This window comes from Euwallacea fornicatus, chromosome 1 (assembly GCF_040115645.1).
Source record: "Euwallacea fornicatus isolate EFF26 chromosome 1, ASM4011564v1, whole genome shotgun sequence".
Lineage (NCBI taxonomy): Eukaryota > Metazoa > Arthropoda > Insecta > Coleoptera > Curculionidae > Euwallacea > Euwallacea fornicatus.
In genome coordinates, this window is record NC_089541.1 from 2,712,913 (window position 1) to 2,731,132 (window position 18,220).

General features: G+C 34.0%; 1 protein-coding gene across 7 annotated transcripts in view; it reads right to left on the reverse strand.

Annotated features, from left to right (window-relative positions):
* The window catches only part of Fas2 (fasciclin 2), a 101,488-nt gene that overhangs the window by 21,336 nt on the left and 61,932 nt on the right, over positions 1–18,220 (reverse strand). For all 7 annotated transcript variants that reach the window (XM_066286117.1, XM_066286106.1, XM_066286127.1 and 4 more), the window contains 7 exons: positions 11,231–11,424; positions 5,748–5,880; positions 5,249–5,511; positions 3,809–3,989; positions 3,281–3,583; positions 2,757–3,114; positions 420–673 (listed from right to left, as the gene is read on the reverse strand). In XM_066286117.1, the coding sequence (XP_066142214.1) occupies positions 420–673; positions 2,757–3,114; positions 3,281–3,583; positions 3,809–3,989; positions 5,249–5,511; positions 5,748–5,880; positions 11,231–11,424 (1,686 nt within the window). The remainder of the gene's footprint in view (positions 1–419; positions 674–2,756; positions 3,115–3,280; positions 3,584–3,808; positions 3,990–5,248; positions 5,512–5,747; positions 5,881–11,230; positions 11,425–18,220) is intronic.

Below are 18,220 nucleotides of genomic sequence, written 5' to 3' on the forward strand. Positions count from 1 at the left end.
AAACTCGCTTTCGTTATTGCCGTAAATATGGAAGTTGCTATTTCATTCATTATTTCTGATTTATTTTCTTCGCGATTACAGTTAATTAATGGTAAAGTTACAGCAAAAAAATAGGCATTTTTTAATTTTTTTGTCGTTCTCGCATTTCTGATAATAATTCAACGGCGATTTATCTTCAAAAATCTCGACGTGCCTTTCCCACTCCGGCGCCATTAAATAAAAATTAATTTTTCCAATATCGGTTTCAATAAAGGCTTTCAGCTCTTTTGGATATGAGCTGCCATTCAGGCAATTTTTCATTTATTATCCCTCACCTGGATGGATGGCAGATTAGCTTCTCAATAGTTCATTCAAAAGTTAATTAAAATCGTCCAAGTTATATACAATCGTCTCGATAAATAAACAAATTTCCAGCTTACCAGTGCTCCATGTATGCGTTAAAGACTTTTCCCAGACGGGTTGCCTTTCGGGCTTGTATTGAACGGTATAGGATCTAATTGGCAATCCGTCGTAGTTACTCTGTGGCACAATGGAAAATTTAATAGTTGTGGCCGTGACTGTATTAGCTCTTATTTGACTGATTGCCAGGGGAACGGAGCCTTGTTTTAACTGGATCTTAATTGAATCGTCTCCAAGAGCGTTCGTTGCCAAGCACTCGTAGAATGTGTAATACCTGGAAAAAAGAGAGGGAAATTATAATTTCCGTTGGGGGTTACTCGAATTAATTCAGTTTACGACTTAACTTAGAGAAGAATTAATCATATTATAAAGACGCAAGGTGTGCCATAAACACCTTAAAAAAGCGGTTAATTAACTTTATTATCCAATAAAAATTTGGTTATAAATTCACACTCGCAAACTTGGTCTAAAGCTAATTTAGAGAAAGCCTCTGGATACCCGTATTTGTTTCTCCCATAAAAGGGTGAACGTGAAACTTTTCCCCAAAGATGTATTAGGGTAGAGTTGTATTATATGGTGAAAAAAAGGAAATTTCTTTCTTGAATTTAAAAGGGCCGTATAACGAAAATTAAAGAGGAAACTTGTGACGGAGGTAAAAGGAAAGACTTCTTAGAATAAAAACTCTTTCTCCCGCGATAAAACTTTCGAATGCAAGAAACTTTATATCCCAAAATCCATGCGACAAACAATATTTAAATTTAAAGATCGTAAATAGCTGTTCTAAGATTTAACGTAATTTAAGTAAATGTAAAGTCTTCAAATAAAAAATCTTCAATGATTTAGCAGAAATCTTTCAGTCTTAGAAAAACCTAATCGCATCTGTTTCTCAACAATCCAGATTTTAAGGCATCAATAGAATTTAATGCCGTTAAATCGATTGTGGTTTAAACTGATTTAAGGCTTTAAATGAAAAAGGCCTCAGAAGTCCTAGAACAAACCTTTTAGAGCCCTTGAGAAAAGATAGTGTGACGACATGATTTAGGGTGGTTTAGAAGAAAAATTTACTGTGTTTTCATTCTATTTCAGATTTAACAGAGAGGAAACAAATAACACTTAGGAAAGTTTAACAATGAAAAAACTAATAAAAATTTATATTTTTACATTGGGATAATATAATCATGATTTAATATAGGCTAAGCTTATTTAAAGTTTCGAAAACAAAAGTGAATATTTTTAAAGCTAGTTTGTTAAAGAAAGGCGCGCCCTAAATTGATTTGCATCCGATTTAAAGTATCTGTTGGTGTATCCAACATATTCACTAATAAGGTAATGTAATTTAAGTAGATTTAAAGCACTAACAACGCGATGTATTTATGATTGAATTAGATTTAGATTGTGTTGAAGTATTAACAGTCGAAAACCAATAATGTTGACGCTGTTTCATCTAAGAAGAAATAAACAACAAATTCTTTCTATCCATTTGGATGTACTCATATAATGGTTAACTTATGATTTGGTCTTATTAGTCCATTGAAATCACTTAAAATCCGATTTAAGTTGAACTAAAAACCTCCAAGGATGGGAACCAATAGCAATTCATGTTTGTTCTCAAGCAAAGCACTGATTTAGTAAGATTTATCTCTGATTTCAAGTATAATTAATGTGATTTATTTACCATTAAAAGTAAATTAAATTGATTTATTACAGTCTATTGAAGATAACGAAAAGGATATATAGAAGCTGGAAAAGAGAAGGTTTGTTTCAAGGTGATTCACTCTATTTTAAAGTACTAATAAAAAGTGATTCAAGTCGATTTAAAGTATCGGAAATAGATTTAAGGCGGTCAAGAAAAAGAGGGGTCATTGGGGCTCCCTTCAAGCGGCCGTTTCTCTGTTAGAAGGCACTCCAGAACATACGTTTATTTACTTGGTAGTATTTTTGCACGTAAATTACGCTGCTTAAGGGTTGGGACCTGATCGTGGGGCACCCTATATATAAGTTAATAGAATCTAAAGTTTCCAGAGAAGACCGAACCCATTTAAGTGGTTGGGCAAGAACTAAATTGATCTAAACTGATTTATCTCTGATTTAAAGTACTAATGCAATGATATATTTACAGTATTGATATTCACGCAACTTAGATCGATTTACTTAAGATTTAATGAAGAGTAAATTCGAACCACTTGGACGAAATTTCAGCTCGCTTAGCTCGATTTAATTTCGAAACTTTCTAGATTTGAGATTCACCGAACTCTTCTGTGTTATCGCAGCAAAGTTGACGAAAATTGATAGTGCAAAATTCCCATCCGAAGTTAAGCGATACCCATATTGTGTGTATAAACACAACTTAAACTTACTTCTGGGTATTGTACGGCTTGACAATGAGGAACGATTGCGGACTCTTTCCGATAACTTGAAAATTTTCTCTAAAAATGAGTTTATTCTTGAAGTTCTCCTCGGAGATTTCAAATTGATTCCACCGCCAAACTATCGTGGCATTTGGAATGGCTTCGGGTAGACAAGATAAATTCCCTGGTCTACCATCCCAGCTCCAAACCGGAGGTAAATCTCGGGTTCGATTAAATGTCGGCTTAAACCATACGGTAATGTGTCCGTTCTTGTATGCGGCCCCTGTCGGATTTTCTGCTATGCATTCATAGAGACCGTCGTCGCTTCTAGTCAGATTATTGATTATCAGAGTCCCAAAAGCTTCACCTGAAAGATAATGAATCAGATGAGTCAAAAATAATTTTATTTAACGGGGAATTTTGTTACTTATTGGCCGCATTCGCAACACAACAGCTGCTGAATGCGCCCATTAACAATTTATTACTTTGCTTAATAAAAAAATGTATTGCTCACTTGTTGAAACATCGATTACCTGCATTTTTAAAAATTTCTTGTTTTAGGGTGATTCTTGTATCCGTAATTTGCTTTCCCACTGTGAATGGTGTTGAACTGCCAAGTTTCCTGAATGTTACCTTTGGTGGTGGTCGACCCTTTGTTTTGCACAAGAGTCGACTTTCGTTACCCACAGGTGTTGTGGCATTCAACAATTCGTATATTTGCGGTTTCACTAAAACGCTTATCCTAACTTCTGTATCCACAGTTCCAGCGGGGTTTTCGGCCGCACACTTGTACATCCCGTCATCGCCGAATTCGACTCTGTTCATTATTAGTTCCCCTGCAACAATTAGGGAAGTTTCCCATTTACTGTTGTGAGTTAAGTATGGCTAAATTTATAATATATGAACTATAAAATGCAGACATTCGAATTTTCCATGCGAGAGGAGTAATATACGCGTACGTTTTGCATATCTAGCGCCATAATTCAGCCATAAAGTTTCGTTGGAGAAGACGCCAAGGGAGATGTTGGGAACAAGAATTTAAATTCAGGGAAAGCATTCACCTGTTAGCTTTTTAACGTCGAATCGATCCGTTTTAGATAAATCGTTTCGGTGGTCCAGTTTTATCCATTGATAGGTTGGAGGAGGTTTTCCGATGGCTGTGCACTGAACTGAAGCAGTTTCCCCTTCCACCACTTCGATGGGGTTCATTGGGAAAATTTTTGGTGGTACATGAACCTCCACCTAGAAAATTAACATTGTGAAGTATTGAGGAATAAATTATCAATTTTTATTTTTTCAAATTTTTTTAAGTTTAGAAGTACCTTTCGATTTACTAATTTTTTTGAATTTTTTAAATGGAAATTAAATTATACAATGACTACTAATTTAATTAAACTTTCATATTATAACGAAACCATTTCAATGGGTTTTCGAAAACAACAATATTTAATGATCAAAGGATTGTAATGTAATTTAAGCCGATTTGAAATGAGCATAATGCGGGTTATTGAAAATAAAATTTGACTTAAGTAAATTTAGAGACCCGAGATATGGGAACAAAGAGGAATTAAAATAGTTAACCAAGAACTATAAATTTAAAGTACTAAAAAAATCAAATATGATTTAACCTGATTGAAAGTTTCAAAATGGGAAAACTCATGGGATATAAAGTAGTTTAGACAAAAATGAAATTTATCTTGTATACGGGGTGTACCAAATTAAGTGTGCTCCATTATTAACTTCGTTGTTAGTAAAGATAGAACTCTAGTTTAAATTGCAAACAGTTGTATTTTCTTGGACTGGTTACGATGGTGATAATAGAACAATAATTTAACATTGCCTCGTAAAGATAAAACCCTTTTTTTAAATGGAACACAGTGTATATTTACAAACGAAATTAAAACTAGCTTAATTTTATACAAAACAGTTCAGTAACTTTTTCTTCTAAAATTAATATTTTAAAGATATCAGTTTTTTTCTAATTGTTCAAGCGACAATCGATCAAATTAATTTAATTTGGCAAGCGCTGAGTGGTTAAAAGTCAAAAATATCAAATTTAAGGCACTTGTAAATTTATAATAAATGTGCTAAAATATTTCTGTCTTTTTTGCACGGAGAAAATGTAATATGTCCGAATCGTACATAACATTTATCAAAATAGATTTTAGAAAAAAATGCATAAAATTAAATTAGCTTTTACAGCGTTTATAGATGTATACAGTGTTCCATTTAAAAAGCATTTTTTTTTAATATCTTCACAATACAATGTTCAATTGTTTTTCTAGAATTATTACCGCAACTAACCCAAAAAATGACAACTTTTTGCAATAAACTAGGGTTCTATTTTTACTAGTAACAAAAATAGCAATGATTCGCATTTAATTTCGAGTATGCAGTATACGTAATGGGGATCTAATGTAATTTACACTGTTTTAAACTCTATATCTATCTATCTCTCTATAGTAAAACTATCATCTCTATAGTAAAAAATACTAACTTACCTTTATGTTTCTGGTTTTATATACCCCAGTAGAAGGCACCAAAGCTGAGCACTTGTACACACCATCATCGGCCTCGGTTACGTTACTTATGAACAGACCATCAGTACGTTTAATGTACTTTTCAGTATTTTCAGCAATCAATTCGTCCCCTTTGTACCAATCGATGATGGGATATGGGTCACCTTTCACTATGCATTTGATCGTGAATTTGGATCCTACTTTGGAGTACTGACTCTCTGGGGCGTCTGTAAACTGCACATCCTCTGGAAAAAGAAAATGGGTGAGAAGTGAGATTATTTTGATTTACAGCTCATTGGAAAAGTTATTACTATATAATAAAAAAAGTTTATTGCTCACTAAAAAATGATGGCTCCAGATTTTTTTTGTGAAGAAAAATCCATTATTTGTTACGAATAAATGATTTTTACTACAATTTATTACTTTCTGAAGAATGTATTACTTTGTAAACTATTGCTTACTGGAATCATTTATTACTTACTAAAAGTGCTGACTTCAACAGAGGCTGATAAATGCTCAGTGTTGGTGTAGCTTGCATGGCAGCTATAATTTCCTGCCTGTTGAGCTGTAAGCCCTGTGAAGACCAACATTATTCCCACATCTCCAGGAACATCCTGAAATTGACAAAAACATTTAACGTAATTCCCAATATCGACAAAAATATCTCTGCATACAGCGTGTCTCCTTAAGTGGGAATTCTAAGTGAAACTATTTCATTATCAGTTTTACGAAAAAAAGTTAATCTTCGATGTGTGCATGTTGATACGTATTAGAATATTCAACTCTTACAAAAACGTCAGCAAGTTTTGTTCCAAAAACTGCTGGTGTCTTATGCCATAGTACATTAGCTGTTGAAGAGTATCTTCAAAATATTATGAATGAAAAAATAATGCACAGAGATTCAAATATTTTTTGGCCTCTTAGATCTCCGGACATAATCCCTAAGGATTATGTGTCATGGAGTTTCTCAAAACAGAAAGTCTTATCAGTACAGATCGTTTGGAGATGTTACTCATTTAGAGAAGATCGTGTGGGAAGCATACCAGGAAATTATTTCAAATATGATAACGAGTGTATGAATCCAAATGAACTTTCTATTACAAAAAGTATATCAATATATTTTGCCTCTATCCTTTTAAAAGTCTCTTTCAAATACAGTATCTAGCGATAACTTTAGCTACCAACTCAGAGATAGCAGTCACTAAAATATTCTTCTAACTAATATATATATATAAGGCGTTATATTTCTAGATCGTGTTATCGTCCAAGTTACATTTCTCGGTAAATAAGATTTCAAAAGTGACCAGTAAAATACAATTGACAAAATGTCAAGTTCAAGGCAAGTTTCACCCAAAATAAATGATTAAAATTAAGTTTAAATTATGTTTTCATATATTCGAGTTGTCATAATTTCATAAGACGACGTTCACTCTGCTTTATAGGTGATGACTTTAAATACCGGGTGTCCAGACGAACCCCGAACATAGGAGATTAACGAGGGAAATCGGTTTTAATTTTTCTACGCCTGCACGGATTACCCAATTAGAAAACTTTTACATGGCGGTCATTTTCGATCTTCTGTTTAGAGCCGTGTCGACTCAAAACGTTTCCAAACTAAAAATATTTGAATGTCCCGCGTAACCGTTCGAATCCACAATTGGTCAGAGTCAAGGTCAGAATTAAACAAATACAAAGTCTTGGCCTTAACCAATCGTGGCCTCGAACAGTTACGCGGAACGTTTAAAATGCTTAAATTTGAAGACGTTCTGAGCCGAAACGGCTCTAACTGGAAGGTCGAAAAATTTGCGCAATGATGACCGGTCTTGAGTATTATGGCCTCCATATAAAAGTTCTTCAATTGTATAATTCGTGCAAGCGTAAAAAAATAAAAACTGACTTCCATTGTTGATCTTTTATGTCCAGGTTTCGCCAGGACATCCGGTGTAACACATTCAACAGTTTGATTTCGATTTTTTAGAAGGACCGAGGCAAAATTCACTACTGGAACACAACAACCTTTTTTTAGGCTTAAAAAAATATTTTTGTTCAACAGTGACACATAATCAAATAATATATATAATGAAAATATGGGGAGTTGATTAAGCAGATGAAAATGTTAGTTTATATTGAGTACCATTTGGAAGCGAAAAATGGTATTTTTCGTTGATGAGTAATTTTTTGGAGATGGCTGAACAATATGCCTGACAAATTTACAGAGTTAATGGTGTGAAATTAGATCTCCCAGAGTTTACGAGATCCGTAGCTACGGGCTTTCTTGGATCGTTTAAAAAAAGACCATCGTTAGGTGGAGCCAGAGGGCTTTCTAAGGGTGCTCACCCCTTTTCGAAATACGACGGTATAGACCACATAGTAATGCAACGAAAGTCGCGAATAACGACGTCGAATATAACGACAAGGCGCATATAGCGATGGAAATTCGAACGTATAACGACGTCACGGAATATAGTATAGTAATTGTAGTATAAAGTCTACACTGTCGGCATTCTTTGAGAAGTCATTTAAAGAGTGATCGAAATTTTTTTAAAGCAGTGCCTTTAGGAGCTTTATAGACAAATCCCACAAAATTTCTTTTGAATATACATATTTGACACACCTATGTACGGTTGTGGTCTTTCTGCGATTCGCATATAAACCTGCTAAAACACCGCATTTTTGATGAGTTTTTGTCTCTTTTTGCAGAATTTTTAGTTGAATGCTGGCAATATCGCCTTTATATTGCAGTTGCTATAAATACACAAAAAATCAATTTCTTTAAGTTATTTACTGACGCTAAGCAACTAAAATTGCAACAAAGGGGTTTGTTGATTGAAGCCTTAGAATATGATTTTTTTATGCGCCAATATGTTCATTTATGTTTAGTGTTGGTAAATAGCTCAAAGAAATGATTTTTTTCTAGAATGATGTAGAGAAAATTGGAATTATTGAGAAAGTTCCTGAGTTATGCACGCGGACTATATAAGTTCGAGTCTGTGCTCATTGTACGTATTCATCTTGTTTGTATTATTGTAATTTTGTTGTGTTACAAAATATGGCTTCAAGAAAAAAGTTTCGTTCATTGGGGAGAAAGATATGATAGCTTCCAGACTTGAAGCAAGTGAAACCTACAATATTATTTTAAGTAAGTTACCCTTACCTCTTCAGTTTGTTTTGACAATTTAGAATAACCGAGCAACTCTGAAAAATGTATTTAATGATAATTTATTGCCAAAGAAAAAACTTAAGATATCTATTCGTGGGGATATTGATCATCCATTATTTAAGTGATTTAAAAAGGAAAGAATCGGCAATCAGTGACCGAATACTACGGGAAATAGTGGAACGGTTTGCAAAAATAATGAATAAAGGCCCAGAAAGTAAGTGTTTAGAAATTTGGATTAAACGCTTCCGGCAAAAACATAACATTCTGTATGGAAAAATTAGTAGTGAAGCTGCTAGTGGACCTGTTGCAGTGATGAAAAAATTGGTTCAACTGTATGGCGAGAAATTCGAAAAAATTATCAGAATGACGAAATTTTTATCACAGATGAATCAGACCTGTTCTGCATAATGACTCCGAATTAAACACTAAAATTTGAAGGTGACAAGGACACAGGTGGAAAAAAGTCCAAAAAAAGGGTCACTCTTTTTGTTGTCCACAATATGGCAGAATTAGAAAAACATAAGTTGATTGCTATTAAAAAATCAAAAAACCTTCGCTGTTTCAAGGACATTACGTTCTTACCTGTATCCTACATGTTCAATAAAAATGCCTGGATGACGTGGGATGTGTTCATAAAAATTTGCCAAATATGGGACATTGAATTAAAGAAAAAAAAACACTTTTACTCTTGGCAAACAATTGTCTAGCTCATCCAAAAATGTCAATTTTAATCAATGTTAATGTCCAACATCTCCCGCCAAATACCACACCAGTTTTACAGCCAGGATGCCTTGAAATCAGTGGAGGTTCGTTTTGGCAAGCTCTATCTAATGAATATTATTGAAAACAATCAGCACAACAAAGAGCGTGTTATTAATCTTTTAGATGCAATATCAATTGATTTCTAAAGCGTGAAACTGGATCAAGCAATAACGAATTGTTTTAGACATGTAGATTTCCCACCAGCAGCAGTACCTGAGGACTTTAAAGAAGAACGATCGTCTTCCTTTAGCTGAGGTGCCAAGAGAGATAAATAATAATTTTCAAAAAGGTGATGTGCGTTTTGCTATGATCAAAGAAAACCATACATTGCCAGATGAATTATGGCCTGATTTGGTAAATGTTGACCTTCACTTGGAAACAAGGTGCTCGCCACGCAAGGAATCTAAGATGGAAGCGATGAAGACTCTGAAAGTGGTGAAGGTTTTAAGCCACCATCAATTGCAGAAGCCCTGCAAGCTGTAAAAACCATGAACAGTTGTGCGGCATAGTTATTCCAGTGACTAAAGGTTTCTGAATGAAATCAGATCCGTAGAGGAATTTATTGGATTGGTTTATTTTAACTTATGTTGAAAAAGGCAAACAAAAATTACTGAATATTTGAATAAATAATTTGTTTTCACCATACATAAATACGAATAAGTTAGAAGTTACATTAAATTATTTACGTTTTATTATTTATACGTTAGTTTTTATTTTTCTTTATACATTTCTGTGTTTTTGTCATGTTTCTTTAATCGCAACGAAAAAAAAAAAAAAGAAGTTTTTATGTAACTACGACCGGATATACCGACCCTTTTTACTCGACCCCTCGCCGTCGTTATATTCGACTTTCATTGTATATAAAGAGAATCAAACGCGTTGCGAATTTTGTCACAAAAAGTGTAATTTTGCATGTCAAAAATGTGCCCTGGCTCGGCATCCTAAAGAATGTTTTTATCATAGCATTCGAAATGGAACCTATTTTCAATCCCATACCTTTTAGTAAAAAATGTTAAAACATTTAGATTTTTTTACAATGCGCCTAACGTGTTTTACGTATACGTACACATACGGACAGGTTTTTGTGGTCTGGCTCCAGGGGTACATTTTGATAAAACTTCCATTATTTGTCTAGATAAAAAGTTTATTTTTCCATCGTTTTTTTTTTAAACCACTACGAAAACTGCTTATTATAGTGAAATTTGGTGATGTCGACACCAAGCAGTAGAACGTCATATGCTAATATTCGTGAAAGTATACTAAAGATTGTAGTGTTTTGCCCCTTGGCAAAACCAGGTACCTATCTATCAAAGGGACCCTGACAATGTCTGGGTTAAGGGAACTTCGCAGAAGAACGATTAAATGTTTTGAAGGAGAGGAAGGGTATTTCGAAGCGCTACCGAAATGGCTTAAAACTAAAGTAAATAATTCTACATAAGTCTTCTCCCATAAGCAAAATAAATTACTGTTATGCATTAATTGCTCATTTAAACTGCGCAATTGTCATGGAAACATATCGAGAAACGAAAAGCGATCACGTTTTCAATAAACAAGTGATAAATGTGCATTACTGAAACTAATAATGGTAAAATTTTGTTAGGCAAAATTCGTATTTTTCAGAAGCTGATATGCGACTCCAAATATATGATGGTTGATTACCTCGCTTCAGGCTTGATCCCACGCAGAGCTTTTCATGAAACAAAAAAAAAAAAATCGAAAAGTTAATAATAAAATGTATTTCCCATATGATTCCCACTTAAGTAGACACATATCGTCGCATCTACCAAACAAATCAAGGTATTCAAACATGTACAAATTCCCGTTTCTCGTTTGGGGCAAATGCAGATATTTAGTAGCACCTTCACTCGCATAAAGCTATGCAAATTGTCAAGTCATTAATTCTCGAATGGCTCAGTACACTCGAAAGAGTAAACGGACATATATCAGGTTAACGAATTGCGACTGTTTGAAACGTTCCCTCTCTCTCATTTATCTGAGCCGCAAATTGTATTATTTCGGTATGGAAAGTGAGAGATTTATACCTGGATATAGAGAGGACTACTCCGATAACTAGTCTCTATTCTCTTATCGTTTTTGTTCCTCCATTCCAGGTTGGTGATTAAGTCTGGTTTGGGGACGTTCGGACGACAGGTCAGCACTAAGTTTTCGCCTACCTCTTTCCTTATCGGTCGCGACCTGGGTTGGATTTCTAAAGATGGTGATTGTGCAGTTATTGCTGAAAACGAAGGAAAAAATAACTCAATTTAAATTCTCTGACAGCATATTTGTCAGTCGAGGAATAAACAAAGGTCGAGGGATAATTTGATTTTGCGCTTCTAATTCCTCCCTCTGAATCTCGGTAACGAAGATTTACTCAATTCAGCTCCTTATCATTTCGAGTATGCAATTAAGGAACAATTTAGAGCCTAAATCGAAATAAATGCCAGTTGACTCCATTCCTAAGATTTGCCCTGACTGCGTAGATATTTCATTTCGTCAAGAGCCCCGCTGAGCTGATTGTAAACTTCGGAATCGAATTAACGAACGCAGATTTAAATTAACCTAAGGAATGGGGATCTTCGAGGTTCGACAAGAACGGGATTCGGGTGTTTTATGAGGGTTATTAATGAGACCCAAAAGCAGCAAAATTTACCTAAATTTTAATTATTTGGTGTTTGTATATGCAGTGCCTATCCTTATCGAAACCGATAACGATACGCATATGAATTTGATCAAGGAAGATAGAGAAACGTCGAGTTTTCACGACTTATTTTTTCAGCCTTATTAACCTTGCGCTCATATTAATCGGAAACCAAAAAACATGGATATCGAGGTTTCTGCATCAAACTCTAAATGTCGCATCATAAGGAGTGCCTGCATAAAGCATGGAATGAATTCAATTAAAAATCAGGCGTTTGTTTTTTTGAAAACGTTGGGACACGTCGATTCTTATTTTTTTTGCGATTTTTTTTATGGTAAATGCACGTATACAGGGTGACCCAAAATCAAGTTACGTCCGCCAACCTCATTTTTTCAAATAGAAATACTTATTTTTTTATTTCATTTTTGAATTGTGCATCGACTTCTAAGTATATCTACGGTGGCGGAAAACGTCTGCGTAAAAGCAACAAAGTTCGTTTCAAGTCTAAAATTTGATGGGAACATTTGCCAACAAATGAAAATATCGAAAAAAACTGATTGTTGTAATTGAATAGATTTATCTCGACAAAAGTTTGCTACACAGGTCAAACGTAACAACAATTTATTTAAATAAAGCTAATAATGCATCATTAACAAGAGGAAAAAAGTATGCGTTTATGAAAAAAATTAGATTATTTTCGACCAAGAGTGCCGCGGAGACAAGTTGATTGTTGGTATTTACTTGATGTTGCTTAGGTCTAGCAAAAATGTCCAACATGGATCCCAAGAATAAGCGCAAATTGCAATTGATTTGAAAAGAGTTAGTGTGAAACTATATAAAAGAAAGAAAAACACTAAGACACGTAGGTTAAAAATGTTGGTAAAAGACACTCATCGGTACAAAAAATAATTCAATAATACAAACAAAGAGGAAATCTCTCAGTAAAAGAAAGATTTGGCCGTCTGGAAGTGTTAAGTCAAAGAGAAGAGTGACATGTGCCAAGGACAGTTAAGGAAGATCCTAAAGTTAGGGCTCCTAAGCTGATTGCAATGAATAAACAACAAATTCACAAAACCGTTTGTTTCAAAACTGTTCAAAATTTATTAAAAAAACAATGGATATAGAGGGTGTGTTGCTCCAGGGGAAACCTTTTGTTTCTAAAATGATTTAGACGAAGAGGTTGCCGTTTGCGAAAATTCATATTAGTAACTCTTTGGAGTTTTGGGATCGAGTTATCCGAACTGACAAAAGTAATTTTAACATTTAGGGTTCAGATGGAAGGCGAATTGTGTGGAGAAAGTCCAATACCGAGATGAATCCCAAGCATTTAATATCCACTCTAAAGCACGGTGGTGGAGGACATGTTATGGTATGGGGATCAATGTCAACAAGTGGCGTGGTAAAGTTAGAATTTATTGACTCTAAGATGGATCGTTTTGTGTTTTTAGCCATTTTAAAGAGAAAATTAAGGCCTTCAGCCGAACAGTTGACCTTAGGGGATCACTATATTTATCAACAAGATAATGATCCCAAACATACCGCCGGTATTGTTAAAAAAAAATGGCTCCTGTATAACACTCCTAAGCAATTGCATACCTCACTTCAAACGCCAGGCCTTAATCCCATCGAGCATTTGTGGGAGTTGTTGCGTCAAAGGATTCGAAAACATCAAATAATTTCAATGGTTGTGCCTAAAGAGAAATTTGAAGAAGAATGGGCAAAAATTTCTCAGGAGGAAATAGCTAAATTAGTCCACTCAATATCAATCAGGTTAAAGAAAATAATCAAATTAAAGGGGCAATTCCTTACTAAAATTGTTAATTTCATTCAAATTGTTAATGTACGAAAACATTTTTCCGTTGTTAAATTCGCTTTCATTTAAATATTGTTAATAAACTTGATATCTGTTCACTTATTACTAAATATTATTATAATTATTAACCTGCTCAATCGAAGGTAAAATATGTTTAAATTAAATTTTACATGTTATCTCATATTCTCAGAGCTTGTGAAAATTGAAGCGATTTCGGTTGCTCATGTGCAGACTTTTTCCGTCATATGTATTTTAAGTGACATGTACAATACCTATATCCAACAATTATCCGGAAATTTCCGTGTAGTTATATAGATTTTCGTTAAACATAATATTTAATGAGTGGGAACAATAAGTAATTATTAAATTAAATGCTCAAATTGAAATCCTTTTTGTGCCTGGCAGTATTCCAAACGGTGTATAAATTCATGCTGAGCCATATTTATTGTTTTTGGATTAATGTTAGCGCAATCTCTACTGATTCTAGTTTTTAAGCCGTCAATCGTTTCAGGTCTGGTTTTGTACACAAAAAGTGTCCCACAAAAAATAGTCTAACGGATTAAAATCCGGAGACCTTGGTGGCCATTGAATAAATCCACACTTTCCAATTTATCTTCTGGGAAATGCTGTATCATCGAGATATTATCTCATCTGAGCCGCATAATGCGGTGGTACACCATCCCGCTGGAACCATAGATTTTCGTCATAAGGGACTGGGTTACTAGGACTGGGAAATAAAGTTCCTAAACTGGGGATTAGATGTTGTAAAAATTCAAAATATCTTGAACCGTTGAAAGTCTGTTCAAAAAAGTAGGGCCTAACGATCTGACTTTTAACAATCTCTGCTCGAACATTAATTTGTTCTGGATATTAGATATGTTGTTGTCTCGTCCATCTGGGATTTCCCCTCGCCAAATGGCGGCAGTTTTGTCTATTACTTTCGCCGGTTAATGTAAAAGTTGATTCATCTGAATATAATATTTCCAGCTTGGCGGGGGAAGTTATGACACATATCCAGTTGGATTTCACATAATTGCAATCGTCGGTCTGAATCATCTTTATTTAAGTCATGTACAAAAAGTGTTATACAATGTGTACAAATTTTACTTTTTTGATTTTAAAACCTTATGTACAGGTGAAGTCGGAACATCGTAATCGCGACTAACTTGCCGAATGCTAGAAGTTGGATTTTCTTGTACAGCTAGTAGAACGTTTAGTTATTTATCTTCATCGATCTTAGAACATCCAGCCTTCAACTTATCTGCCACCGAACCGGTATTTCGATTTTTTTTTCAATTTTGCTAACTATCGCCTGGTTTATTCATCTATCAGGATATTTGTTATTAAGTGAAACACACACCCCTTTTTGCGCTCGTACTCTCTCACTATATCCAATTATAAAAATTTAAATTCTTTGTGTTTTCGACAAACGCATTATTATATAACTTTTAATTGAAATTAAACATTCTTGTAGTGGAATCAAAACTGACAAACATGCAAATTTACATGTTACTGGAATGTTGTGTATTAAATGAATAAAAATACCTCTTCTATGGAAAGAAATAAAACACCTACCAAATAAATCATCATCTTGTTCACTGACATGTTCTCAGACTTAAATTTGTCGATAACTGTTGAGTTTAGATATAGGACATGCTACATAAAATACACTTAGAAATCGATGCAGAATTCACAAATAAAATAAAAAAATTAGCATTTCTATTTGAAAAAATTAAATCGGTGGTTGTAACTTGTTTTTGGGCCACCCTATATACATGAATTTTCAATAAAAACAGCCGCAACAAAAAACAAGAATCGACGTATCCCAGCGTCTTTCCAAAAAAAGGAACATTTTTATTTTAATTTATTCCATACTTTATGAACACACTGTATAGGAAGTTCTACGCGAAAAACTATAATTCCCGGAAGTCAAAACATATGGAAAATAATTTACGTATGTTTGACAAACTGAGTCTTCATGACGCCATGAAGATTCAGTTTGCACATAAAGCGATAAAGATAACTATAGGAAAGTACATTAGGTAGTTCGGTACTTATTTGGGTCATAGTATTCAATAATATACCGGGTGTGAGGAAAACCGGGTTCTCACGACGTAAAGAGGCTCATGTCAACAATTCCCTTCAAAAACCATTAAAAAATCGTCTAATTTTCATTCTTCTCAAAATTAACTCGGATACGTTGTGAAATTCTTCGTTTTAATGACAATAAATGAGCAGAATTTAATTTTTTTTTAATTTACGAAAAACGAGAGTTTCAATGTGGCTCTTTTTTTCTTCTGCAGTTGTGGTTTGCTTCAACTTAACCAGAAACTTCAGGAGATTTGATGCGTTTATTTTAAGGGTCTATTTTCTGGAGAACCAATAGCGCAGCAGGACTAATTTAATAGTAATAATTTATCAAAATAAAATATAATAGTTTTTTGATTATTCATAGCGAGTGTTTGATGCACACGTTTAAAGTCTCCCCGTCTTCTACCCCTGTTGTTTATTCTAGTTTAAAAAGGAATTTCATGAGATTTTAATAATTATTTTGAGGCTCTATTTCTTCAAGAAACAGTATCACTTGTGGATTACTTTTAGGGCAGTAATCAATTAAAATTGATCAGGTTTTAAATAGACAAGCATCATGGATTAAATTTACGTACAGCTCTGTTCTACTCCAACTATTCAAGCAGTTTTAGAAGATTTTAAACGTGATTTAAAGGCTCAACATCCTTTATATTTAGCGGAGCAGCTTGTTCGTTTTAGTGGCAATAAATTATCAAAATTGAATTGACTTTTTAAATTAACAATAAATTAAGGAGTGTTTCGATGTGACTCTTCCTTCTTTCTCTTTTACGCCTGTAGTTTGCTCTAATTTAAAAAGAAATTATATTACATTTCAAACACTACCGGAAGGGTCTATTTTTTGAATAATCAGTGGCGTTAATGATTCGTTTTAACGGCAATAGATGATCGAAGTTGAATAGTCTTCTTAAATTGCCAATTATCGAAGGTTTCAATGTATTTTTGTCTGTTTCTTGTGCTTGGGATATATCCGACTTCAACAAGAAGGGAAGAAAGAAAGAAGCATTGGTGTAGATGATTTATTTTAATGAAAACATACTATTCAAATTTCTAAACCTACAAAATAGACCATACTGCAGGATACATACTCTCAGTCCTCCGCTATTTAGAAGAATCAATATTAATTTTAACGACCTAAAACGTAGTTTTCAAATTCCATTTATTTGATAATCAGTGGCGTGTTTTTTTTTAAATTTTAATGTCAATAAATTCTCAAAAATTGACATTCTCTTTAAGCATTCTTTCAATGTGATCCTCTCTCCGACGTCTATGACTTCTTTTAGTTGAAGAAGAAATTTAGGAGGAAGCTAGAAGATTTTAATAAAGACAGTTACAGGAAAAAGTTGGTCCCTGTGATTGATGGATTTATAATATTCAGTAATGTTATATACGGTGTCTTATGGAGAAAAATCGAATTTCCGAGTTTGATTGAAAAAGGTCCATGGCGAAAGATCCCTTGAAAAGCACTGGAAACCCTGCATATTATCACAACGTACGCTTTATTCTGTTAAATCAAAATTGGGAAAGTTACCCTCTATATAGGCGACTTAACGTGCTGTGAAATTACTAGGGTAAATCTGACTGGTTTAGTTGCCCAACTGAAACAAGTAATCAAGTAATATGATAATATTCAGTTGAATTATCTGGAATGAGGTTTATGTCTTCACATTCTGACAGAAAAAAAGAGCTTAAAGCATTCCATTATCCGGATATATATATATTTTATTTTTTGAATTCTTCTGCCCATAAATTTCCATAATTTATAGTGTTTTGTTAAATTTCTGAGAGTTCTAGTTTAACGTAAATCCTCAGAAGTGGATTAGGCAGAAATTAAATTGTGCGTGAATTATTCCTCCCTTATCTGAGATTCGCTTTCTTGTCAAGTGTTTCGTCGACACCAGTGGAATAAGTATTAACTTGGCAGTGCCAGTCAGCAAAAGCTCTCGTAATTATGTAAGAGTTCGTGCAGAGAAAACGGATCGGGAGAACGGTTAATTGAATCTCTCCGAGTAAGCAAGAATTGATTATTTTAAGAATGAGCCGGATCGCGACGACTTGGATTTCTTTGTTAAAAATCAAAAAATAAAGAATGTAAACAAATACCAAGCATGAGCCAAACCCCACCGAAAGGATTATTTTGAAAGATTTTTGCCCTCTCGCGAACAGCACCTCAATTCTGATTCGAGCATGAACTCGTCTTCAAAACCAATCGAAACATCACAAACCACTCATATAAGCATGAAAAATTAAAACATAAAACAAAATGAAAAAACAGTTATATAAATTTCAAATAGAAGAAGTTGGCTTTTTTCTATTTTCGATTTATATCACTTTGTATGTATCAAATTGCGGTTTCAAGTCTTACGGGTGCAAAACTTTTCAAAATAAATTCTTTCTATCTGGAAAGTCTCTTCGAGATAATCCTTGAAATATTGCACGATTTCAAAAAGCAAAGTCCATGAACTGGTGAAAAATTTTGTTTTGCCGGCC